The 12,242-nt window shown below is 39.6% G+C and overlaps 1 protein-coding gene across 1 annotated transcript in view; it reads left to right on the top strand.

Annotated features, from left to right (window-relative positions):
- The window catches only part of SPRED2 (sprouty related EVH1 domain containing 2), a 109,376-nt gene that overhangs the window by 73,632 nt on the left and 23,502 nt on the right, over positions 1 to 12,242 (top strand). The window contains exons 2-3 of the mRNA XM_045549743.1: positions 2,680 to 2,857; positions 10,813 to 10,981. Of these exons, the coding sequence (XP_045405699.1) occupies positions 2,680 to 2,857; positions 10,813 to 10,981 (347 nt within the window). The remainder of the gene's footprint in view (positions 1 to 2,679; positions 2,858 to 10,812; positions 10,982 to 12,242) is intronic.

Genomic DNA, 12,242 nt, shown 5'->3' with positions numbered 1-12,242 from the left:
GATGGTGGTAGGCACAGGTGCAAGGTCTCTTCTGATTGTGTCTACTTTCTCAGTGACGTTAAAGTAAGCCCATCCACCATCTGAGAGCAGGGGCATAGGAGTCTGTGTGAAAAATAGTCTTTGTGGGGACAGATCAGGGATATGTAGCAGGATGCCAGGTGACACTTAAGGACCCACGAGGTTAGTGTTTATGACTTTAAAATAAGGCCTCTAAACATAGTAGAGTGGAGTTTTTCCCTCTCTCCATGTTCAGCGGCCTGGGTGGGAGCATGGAGTAGGTAGATGTAGGATTTAACTGGTTTGGGGATGTGCCAGGCAATGACAGTGAGGAAAGAGAGGGCAAAAGCGTTAAGATTGTGTGCAGAGAGATTGTGATAGACTGTGGAACTTAGGTTGGGTAGAGAATCAAGCGAGGACATGAGGGGGTCTCGGGAAGAGAGTTAAAGTGATCAGAACCAATAGATTTTGGTCCCAGTGAGGTGAAGAATTATTGGAGTCTGGAGGGAGGGAGCTGCAAAATCAGGAGATGGTGGTTGGAGAGCAGGATGCTTAAAATTCAGGTGGAGCTCCTGCCTGTAGTCCCAGCACTTTGGGGAGGCCAGGGCAGGAGGATTGCTTGAGCCTAGGAGTTCAAGACCAGCCTGGACAACATAGTGAGTCACTGTCTCTACAAAAAATTAAAAAATCAGCTGGGTGTGGTAGCGTGCACCTATAGTCTTAGCTACTCGGGAGGGTCACTTGAGCTCAGGAGTTTGAGGTTACAGTAAGCTCCACTCCACTCCAGCCTGGGTGACAGGGTAAGACCCTATCTCTAAAAAAATAAAAATAAAATAAAATTGAGGTGGTGCAGATATTGGTAATGACAAAGTCAAGGGTTGACCTGGGCCTGAATGGCTATGGTTAGGTATGTAAGACAAGGGCATTGGAGGGGAAGAGTCCCAGAAACTGAGAGGCCGAGGAATTGGAATGATCTTCAGAGTCAATAACAAAATTATCAAGCATCATGGCAGGGATCATGGTGGAGAGATGGAGGGACAGTGAACCTGAGTCCTAAGGTCTTCAAGAAATGAGGGGGGTGACCCAGAGGTCTGTAGAGATTGAAGAAAGGTTGTGAGGGGCAGGGACAGGTACATGAGCTTAGAGGAACTGGAACAAGAGGGAGGGTGGATAGGCTGCAGCCGTGGTGAGGCCCCTGCCCACGTCTAGGCCCATTCTAGGCCCAGCAGGCAGAGATGTGGGAGAGAGAAAGCAGCCTCCTGAGGAAGGCCACGGAGGCTCGGCCGAAAGCACATTTCCTTTTAGGTTAGGAAGGTGAAATGAGCATATATGAGGTAGCTAGAGTAGTCGAAGTCACAGGGACAGAAAGTAGAATGGTGGGGAGAGCAGGGAATGGGAGTTAGTGTTCAGTGGGTACAGAGTTTCTGTTTGGGATGATGAAAAATTTCTGCAGGTGGATGGGGGTAATGGTTGCACAACAATGTGGGTGCAGTTATTAATAGCACCACTGAACTTATACACTTAAAAATGGTTAAGATGGTAAATTTTATGTTGTTTATATTTGCCTCAATAAAAAAAAAGAAAGGAATGGTCAGAGGAGAGGACGAGGAAGTAAGGGGAATGGTGGACCTTGGGGAGGACAGCAGGGAAGGGGCACTGGGTCACACTAGAGGGTGAGCTGTTGGGGTCGTGGAAAGTCCAGTGGCTTTGCCTTTGTGTGTGAGTGAGGTGAGCAGGGATGTGGGACAGAGGGACTGTCTCCATGGTCTCTGGCAGATCTTGGTGGCCAGGCTCTGAGCACTGGGGACAGTCTGCCCTGAAGGATTCTATGTTACTCTGCGTTTTTGCTTCCCTAGAATCTGGCACAGCGCCTGGCATATATGAGATGTGAATATATGTTTGAATGAGTAAAAAATGAATTCTTTCCAAAGAAAAAAAACAGCAAGTGAGAATGTAATGGCCTTGCGGAAAATCAAATATTATTTCCCCCAAAAGTTATGAAGAATGAAAAGAAGCTAGAGTTGGTCTCTGGAGGAAAAAGAGGATTTTTGACAAATGTGCAAAAGAATTTATTGCGAAAGTGAAGTTTTAGACTGGAAAAAAATAAAATCATAAACAGAAAGCTACAAATATGTAAAGGGTTATTTGAATTGAAAATTTTCCCACCTATATAAATGATTTCATGGTGAATTTGTGATTTGGAGTTGATAATACTATTTTGTGCTAAATAAGAATATTGGCTTTATAAATTGTTAAGACTTGGTCATTCATTGTCAACTAAGTTTAAAGGGTTAAAACCATAATACCATTTTAAATTAATAGGTTTGTATCTTTCCAACCTATAGAATAGAGACTGTAATTGCAGAGATCAGCTTATTTGTTTTATTAGTAATACTTATACCCTGAAACTAGGGAATATTATACCTGCATACATCTTCAAAGACTCACAAGTATTTTTTTTTTACTAGATATCTTTTTTAAAATGTACTTTTATATTGAATTTAAGTGTCTTGCTTTTTCCCTAAAAGTTGATGGGCTACCTTTTAAGTTTGCTGCCAGGCATAGATTTTCTTTTGATGAGTCCACAAAAGTGTTGGCTGGTGGTTAGCTTGGGTTGTGAAACATGTTCTGCAGCTACCAGACCATTGTCATGCCCCATTCTTCTTGTTGTTGTCGTTTTAGTGACAGCTATATTGTGCGTGTCAAGGCTGTGGTTATGACCAGAGATGACTCCAGCGGGGGATGGTTCCCACAGGAAGGAGGCGGGATCAGTCGCGTGGGGGTCTGTAAGGTCATGCACCCCGAAGGCAATGGACGAAGCGGCTTTCTCATCCATGGCGAACGACAGAAAGACAAACTGGTAATGGCAGACATACAACACATGGGTTAAATTAGCACAACTGATTTCTTTACATTAAATCATAGCCCTCTTTCCATAGGTATTTTTTTCTTCCTTCTCTGACTTCAAACTCTTGCAAAAGCTTCAAAAGTTAGAACTGTGGAGCTGGTGCCAAATTGCAAAACATGACCCTCCCTTTCCAGCAAGGTCTCTTTTGACCACACACGGTATAACTTAGATGCTTAGTGGTATATTTGGCTGTCTTGTTTGCGTCTTTGATTAATTAAGATGTCTTTCTGTCATTGTAACAAGGTAGTCAAAACAAAAGTGTGTCTTCTATTATTATGAATCACAATGGTACTGAGCTGTGCATGTCATTGAGGTTTGGATGGTGGAAGGTAAAAATGCAAAGGCAGGATGTCACCTGACATTTGGCTACTTCTAAGTAAATGTTTGTCTAAAAAAAAGATACCATAACTTTTATTTCATAAGCTAATGAACATGTTTGGAAAAAGAAAGTAACAAAAAGTAGTGATATCACACTTCTATAATCATACATGCTTATACATAAATACGTTGGAGAATAATCTTTAGTCCAAAATGTGGTCTTATGAAGGAATTTGAATGTCCAGTACTGTGTTATGAAGGAATCTATATGATAGGAAGGAAAGTTGAATGTCCAAATCTATTTTAAGTTAATGGCCCTAAACACAGAAGATCACTACTTCTGTGTTTGATCATGGAGTGTATACTCCAGAGCCAACAGATGATTCAGAATGTGCAGGATTGTACAGGATCTCACAGAGAAAATGCAAAGATACTATAAGAATATGTCAGTGTTACATTTGAGACCCTTTACAGCGGCATCTGTTGAATTTTATGTGTTAAGTGTACAAATTTAATCTTCTTTTGCAATCACTTCTTATAGTTTAAAAAGTTACAAAATAGATAAGACAGAGCAATTTGTAAATGCTATATATGGATTAACAGAAATGCTGTTTTCAGACTTGATTCATTTCTGAAAATGAATTTAAATAAAAAGGCAGAAAAAGTAAAAAAAAATTCTATCAAAATTTTGTAGGAAAAGAACACCAACTAAAATAAAAAGGTAAGCAACAGATTATAAAAATATATTTGCAGCAAATATGGCAGATGAAGATTAGTATCTTTATTACACAAGATGGCATACATATTAACAACAAAAATAAGACCCCAGTATGTAAATATATGAAGGACATTAACAGTTACAACTGTTTAACAAACAGAAAAACATTTATTTAAAGAGGAAATATAGCAAATTTTAAGAAGTATCTATTCAGTAAATTCCCTGCATAATAGTCAAATAATTAAAACATTCTTGTTTATAACATTTTTCCAATAAAGGCAATTTAACCATATTACCAATAAAAAGGAAAATGACCATCATTTATCTAGCATTTATCATGTGCTAAGTACAATGCCAGCCCTTCGGTTCGGTTGTATGTATCATTGTATCCTTACAGCAGCCTGTATAATTGTATTGAAGTAATTAAAATTCAGAAAGATTCCTTGTTCTTGGTGTGACCTATTTTTGGGGGCCTGGAACTAGTATTTGATACTCTTTTCTTTTTTGAGACAGAGCCTCACTCTGTTGCCCGGGCTAGAGTGCCATGGCGTCAGCCTAGCTCACAGCAACCTCAAACTCCTGGGCTCAAGCAATCCTTCTGCCTCAGCCTCCCAAGTAGCTGGGACTACAGGCATGCGCCACCACGCCTGGCTAATTTATATATATATATATTTTTTAGCGGTCCAAATCATTTCTTTCTATTTTTAGTAGAGACAGGGTCTCGCTCTTGCTCAAGCTGGCCTCGAACTCCTGACCTCGAGCGATCCTCCCGCCTTGGCCTCCCAGAGTGCTAGGATTACAGGCGTGAGCCACTGTGCCTGGCCCTTGATACTCTATTACTCTTGACTCCAGAAATGAATCAGAATCGCACATACACAATCACCTTTAGCCCTTTAATGTAGGTTTTTCCCCCCCTTGTACCTTTTTTTTTTTTTTTTTTTTTTTTTTTTTTAGGAGTTGGAATCTTACAATATTGCCCAGGCTGGCTGCAAACTCCTGGACTCAAGTGATCCTCCCTCCTCAGCCTCCCAAGTAGCTGGGATTACAGGCTCACGCACCGCACCCAGCCATATTTTTATTTTTACATAGCTATAATCAGTTCGTAAACAGTTTTGTATCTCATTTGTTTTGCCCTAACATTCTCATAAGAAATTTTCTATGTTGCTGATATCAGTTTGATGTTTCATTGTTTGGCTATCTTCTTAGTATCAAATATTAAGGTTTTTTCCTCCTCCCCACACCCGCAGTGTTATGAATAGACACCTATGTGCGTTTTTCACATTTATTATTTTTTTGGAATAATTGGGGGTTTCATTTTCGTGACTTTTGATACATGTCCAAGGGGCTGCTACAAGCATGAGAATTTTCTTTAACACATTGAGGGTCACACATTTTAAATCTTTACCAATTTGATAGAATAATAGTGGTATCATGAGATAAAATGTTTTTCTGTTTGTTAAACAGTTGTAACTGTTAATGTCCTTCATATATTTACATACTGGGGTCTTATTTTTGTTGTTAATATGTATGCCATCTTGTGTAATAAAGATACTAATCTTCATCTGCCATATTTGCTGCAAATATATTTTTATAATCTGTTGCTTACCTTTTTATTTTAGTTGGTGTTCTTTTCCTACAAAATTTTGATAGAATTTTTTTTTACTTTTTCTGCCTTTTTATCGTTGTGCTATGTTAGAAAATTATTTTATCAGAAGGGTTATATATATTTTAGAGCTATTTTTTTCCATGGTATTTCTATGGTTTGTCATAGAGTATTTCAACCTAAAATGGCCCTTTAGGTTGTCTCATCCAGCCCCTTAGTTTTATAAACACTGTGTATTACCAGTGACTTGCATAATAATTATAAACTTTTACCATTTTGTTTGAGGCCCTTTACATAAATAACCTCAGTTAAATTCCTGCAACATTCTGAAAGGAGTAAGATACTATTATCTCCATATTCTAGTGGGGAAACTCAGTGCTCCAAGAAATTGTCCACTTCCTCAGTCTGGGGCATGCAGTCATTGGCAGAGCCTGCATTAGAGCCCATTTCTTTGGGAAGCCAAAGCCTAGTCTCTTCATACTAACTCTTCCTACTAATAGGGCAGTCCCCGTACTCGGTCCACTCCCATGGAATTGGGAACCTGCTTCTGTTGTTGCCATTGTAAAGGACAATACAACCCTAACAGTGTAACTCATCCCCTCCTCCATCATGTTTCTTCATCTCCCCGTCCCTCTTTCCATCCCTTTTACATTCTGTGACTCCCCACTTCTGGGCTTTTATATTTGCTAGTACTTAAATCACACACCCATACTCCCAGCTCTACTTCTCCATCTTTCCATCCTTCACCTTGCCTGTTTCACATTCTGTGGGGGATTCTGGGTTCCTACACTCAGTGATGTGTAACCCCTCCTCCTGCCCCATCGCCACGACACACACATGCACGCAGATACAGTGACTCTTCCTTTGGCCTCTCAAGCTTCTGTAATGCAGTGCTTATGCCCACTGGAGAGGGTGGGTTGTTGAGGGAACCCCCACAAAGGTGGGATGGCAAGGAGAGGATGGAAATCATTTTAAGGGTACATTGGATGAGTGGTATCAAGTTCCCAGTATTCCAACCAGAGCATGAAATGCTCTTTCTGATAAAAATAGTGTTGCCAGTAGTTTTTCTGGTGCAGTAGAGTTCTAGAACCTAGCATGTTATTAGGGGGGTTTGTTTGTTTGTTTGTTTTTAACTACATATTATTGAGGCCTGTGAACTGAACTGCCAGTGTTTCTTTCTGTTGGAAAAGTTTCTGTTCCAGACACCCATTCACAAATAGTCATTCAGGTAATGTTTTGGTAAGTTGACAACAAGCCTAAGAAATTATATGTAAATTAAAATTTTCTGAGTTGCATCTTACTTTAGATGGATTGCAGAAGTTTACTCCTTAAATCCTATGAGAAACCACCTTGTGAAGTTTAATCACATAATCTAAAAGGTTGATCATACCAGTCATTGCCCATGTGTAGGTCAGGGAACATTCTCGCGTAACATTTGGTGGGAATTTGAGCTGGCAAAGCTCTTTGAAAGGCAATTTGGCAGGATTTTAATTTAATTTAATTTTTTTATTTTTTGAGATAGACTCTCACTCTTTGCCCTAGTTAGAGTACAGTGTCATTATCATTGCTCATGTAACTTCAAACTCCTGGGCTCAAGGGATCCTCCTGCCTCAGCCTCCTGAGTAGCTGGGACTATAGGCACATGCCACTATGCCTGGCTTTTTTTCTATTTTTGGTAGAGACAGGGTCTCGCTCTTGCCAAGGCTAGTCTGAAACTCCTGGCCTCAAGCAATCCTCCTGCCTCAGCCTCCCAGAGTGCTAGGATTACAGGGGTGAGCCACCTCGCCTGGCCAAGAATTTTAAATTTAAATGTGCATATCTTTTTACATAGCAGTTTGCATCTAGAACACTATCCTATAGAAAAAGACTTATACGCAAAGATTTATGGACATCAACAGTTCTTAAACTTTTTTGATCTCAGGATTCTTTTACACTCTAAAAATTTATTGAGAACCCCAAAGAGCTTTGGTTTTGGTGAGTTATAGCTGTTAATATTTACCAAATTAGAAATTAAAACTGAAATTTTAAAAAAACTCTTAAACAATATTGTTACTATAATGACATTTTATGACAAATAACCATGTAACTGTTCTCTGGAACAAAAGTAATTCATGAGAACAGTGGCATTGTTTTATTTATGTTTTTGGAAATATCTTTAATATCTGGCTTAATATAAAATAGCTGAATTCTATAATGATATATACTCCTGCTTTTGGTCTGTTGTAATATGTTACTTTTGGTTGATTTGTATGAAGAAAACCCAGCTTCACACAGATATGTAGTTGGAAAGGGAGAAATATTTTAATAGCCTTTTCAGACAATTACATATATTCTTCTTTGATACTACACTAAAACTCTACCCATAGTAATGTCTTAAATGTGGAATCTGAAACCATCTCAATGAACTTTTCATTCTCTGTCACATTAAAATCCACCGGTTTATCTTGCACCCTGGATCTTTTCTACTCACACCTGATTTCATAACATCATGCATTGGTCATCAGGAAAATAATGGTTTACTGAGTTAAGCAGATCTTCCAAATGTTGACACGTTTTTATTCTATAATATCAAAAATTCACATTTCTTGTTGCCACTGACTCATTAAAAAGTCTGCAAGTATTGGGAAGCTGTCCAAAATTCTAATTTTTACTTGTAATATATAAGGATATAAATTACATCATTGTCTGTAAAAGTGATCAATTACAAATTACCTAGATGCCCACCTCTCTGGAAATAGAGAGGTGTTGAGGATGGGAGGGAGAGATAAGTAAGGATGCAGCCTTCATATGTTCATCTAAATTACTTAAATCTTTTACAGTATGTATTTCTCGTGTAGATTTTTTTAAAGCCTGCAAAGAATATAATCACTTGTTTTCTTCTCATGCATCTTATTTAAAAAGGTATTTTAAAAAGCCTTTCTCACGTTTTAAGTTAATGCTTAATGGTGTGTGTGCCAAAACTTCACCAGAGGGTTTATATCTGTTATGAAGATTAAAGCATCTAAACTTCTTCATTTTTGTTGTTAAACTTATATACATAAAGATGTTATTTTGCTTCAGAGGACATAAAGAGATGGTATCTCATTCCCCTTCTCACTTAAAATGATGGCTTCATTTATTTTACTTACATTTTTCTAAGAAACTATAATATATCTTTGGAATAATTTTAAAATTGGAAAATGTCAACCAAAGACTTAATTTTTTTCACCCTGAAAGTACGGAGAAACTTGGAGTCTTTGTTTTTACAAAAAGTTTATTTTGAGACTTTATATTGAGACTATTAAATTCTAAAATAGATAACATTTGTTAGTTAAATCCTTGGTTATTTGGATTTCCCCAGTTTGGAATGGGGCTGGGCTGACATTTAATCATTGCACTATTCTTAGGGGAAAATGGCCATAATAAGGAATTTAATCATAAATAGAATTGTGTGAGGGAACTGCTGTCCTATTTCAATACAATGTAATAAAGTTAACTGCTTGGGACTGCTATTTGGTATATGAATTTGAGTATTATTCTCATCTATTTAAGTTAGGGAGCATTTATTAGGGAGCATTTAATTCCTTTTTGCTTTGATGTAGTCTTGAAATCTGTACTCATTTAAAGATATTCTCTAATTTAAATTTTAGTAATTGAGGCAGGCATTTACTCTTGACCTTCACTTAGTCTAAATTAATAAGATCACATTGTGTTAATTGCAGAGCTTTGCCAGAACAAGATCAAGGCTATTAATACTTAGCAGAATCATTATGGTGTTTATAATGAAGCTATAGGAATAAATATTGTAAACAGTTTGCGTTTTTTTAATGAATAAAGAATGAAGTTTACATTCATGTGATTGCAGTGCTTCTTTTATTCTGTAATATTAAATAACCTTTGGTGTCTTTATCAACAACAGCACTGTGCTAGACACAGGGAGTTATTTTATAATACATCTTGACCATTTGTAGTTTAGCTGGGGAGCAAGACCAATACACATGAAAGCATTAGAGTATACCGTGAAATCAGGTACTGAATTGTGAAGGTGACAAGAGAGAGAACTGGAGTAAATACAGGAGTAAAACCTGATGGTGGGCTGGGCGCGGTGGCTCACGCCTGTAATCCTAGCCCTCTGGGAGGCCGAGGCGGCTGGATCGCTCGAGGTCAGGAGTTCGAGACCGGCCTGAGCGAGACCCCGTCTCTACTAAAAATAGAAATAAATTATCTGGACAACTAAAAATATATATAGAAAAAATTAGCCGGGCATGGTGGCACATGCCTGTAGTCCCGGCTACTCGGGAGGCTGAGGCAGTAGGATCGCTTGGGCCCAGGAGTTTGAGGTTGCTGTGAGCTAGGCTGACGCCATGGCACTCACTCTAGCCGGGGCAACAAAGTGAGACTCTGTCTCAAAAAAAAAAAAAGCCTGATGGTGGAAATACACTGGACAATGAGTGTGACCCTGTGAAGTTTCTCATTTACTTAGTGTTTTCAGAGCATGTTCATGATCTCATTGGTAACACTGGTGTTATTTCCATCTTAGAAATGAAAACATCAATCTACTCAAAGTTATAGCTCAGTAAAAGCCAGTTCTGAGACTAAATTGCTAGAAACTTGGAGGTTGTAATAGTAATCCTAATGTAAAGTTAAGGGTGGCAGCAACTGAAATGGGGTTGATATAAGAAATACGGAAGGAAAAATGGAATGGGCTTGGTGATTGGTAATCCAGGGGATAGAGAAAGCAGAGGCGGCAAAGGTGACCACAGGAATCTTGAGCCAGAATGAGCAAAGAAGGGGGGGCATTGCCAGATAGGGAGAAGTTGGGAGAGGAGACTAGTGGCAGAAATTTCAAAGCAAACTAGTTAATTTTTCAACTTGTTGAATTTGGGGTCACAGGGAGTCACCCATTTGGACAGGGAGGGAAGACTCAGAGCCATTAATACCAAGGCCCCGACATAGAAGCAGGAAACCTGAACAGTGCAAGACCCACGACCTGGGCATCAGCTTAGTGCCCCACAGTCAGGGGCAGGTGGAAGGGGAGTAAATGGGAAGCAGAGGAGCATGGTGATGGAGTTACAGCCAGGACAGTGGCGATCCCCAACACCAAGGGACCAGCCCTCCACAGGCAAGCAGAGGCTTCTTCTGAGATAGAGAGACTCACAGATGTGTGCAGGCACGGGATGGAGGGTTTTCATTAGTTGCCACCAGTGATGGTTCCTAATTAGACTTCTGTAACCAGACATCATCATGGCTATTCCACAAGTAACTGGCCTGTGTGTTTCCATCCTTCAGGTGGTATTGGAATGCTATGTAAGGAAGGACTTGGTCTACACCAAAGCCAATCCAACGTTTCATCACTGGAAGGTCGATAATAGGAAGTTTGGACTGACTTTCCAAAGCCCTGCTGACGCTCGAGCCTTTGACAGGGGAGTGAGGAAAGCAATCGAAGACCTTATAGAAGGTATTGAACTTGTTGCTGCATTGTTAGTGGGACTACAGAAATATGCCAAATTCTTTTACTTCCAATAGTCTGCCATCATGTGCTTGCAGTTTATTTGTGAGAGGGTTTGGGATCAGGTCAGTAGATACCAAAACTTTCAGAGCGCCCAGGGAGAGGAATTAAAGTGACAAGGGAAAGGAGATAGCTTTAAGAGTAATAAATGATCTCAATTGGTTTTTAGACTCTGTTGTGAAAAAACAAGCAGGCAGGTTATGGATTGCCATATGCATGTGTTTTTGACTGATTCCACCTTGTCCCGACTATTGAAACGGCTTTGGTCTGGTCTGTCTTGGCTCAGAAGTAGAGAATGGATTCTGGCGGGCCCAGAAGGCTCCAGGCGTACCCACTGTCCTCCTGTAATCAATCAGAGGCCCGGGGTGTACGGCTACCACTGAAAAGGAAAGGGATCCGTGACCTCTGGAGCCCTGGTTCGGTTTAGGCCTTGGTCTGTGGGTGAGTAGTAGGCATTGTGTTACATCTGATGAAGGCCCTTGGACAGTCAGTCTCATGGTGGGCTTAGCTAGAGTCCACAGATGCAAACACACAAATTCTCCACTTCACATTCTGTTATCAAATCAGCAGGTTAAAGGTGCCATAGCCAGGGCCCTGTGAATATGGAAATATGAAGCAAGGCATGTTAATGTCAAATTCAGAATTTGGGGAAGTGAGTCACAAAAGAATGTATGTTTCATTTGTTTAAAAAATAAAAGTGTTCTGAAATCATTTTCATTAGTGGTTTTGGGGGAAGAGATTAAAACAAATCTTAGAAAAATCACTTAACATTATTATAATCAGCAGTAAGACAATTCTAGTTAGAACATGAATCCATAAACAGCAACCCTGAGATAGCCAAAAGGAAATAATAAAAACTAATGTTCACCTTATAGGTTTTACATAAGTGGCAAATATTTAAAATGTTATTTTGTTTGTTTTTTGAGATAAGGTCTCACTCTGTCACCCAGGCTGGAGTGCAGTGGCACCATCATAGCCCACTACAGTGCAGCCTTGAACTCCTGGGCTCAAGCAGTCCTCCCACCTCAGTCTCCCAAGTAGCTGGGACTATAGATACACACAACCACACCCAGCTAATTTTTCTATTTTTTGTAGAGACAGGGTCCTGCTATATTGCCCAGGCTCGTCTTAAACTCCTGACCTAAAGTGATCCTAAACTCCTGACCTAAAGTGATCCTCCCACCTCAGTCTCCCAAAGTGCTGGGGTTAC

Source organism: Lemur catta, chromosome 4 (genome assembly GCF_020740605.2).
Source record: "Lemur catta isolate mLemCat1 chromosome 4, mLemCat1.pri, whole genome shotgun sequence".
NCBI classification, from domain to species: Eukaryota; Metazoa; Chordata; class Mammalia; order Primates; family Lemuridae; genus Lemur; species Lemur catta.
Note: the sequence above shows the minus strand (reverse complement) of the source record. Positions and strands in the feature narration are given on the sequence as shown.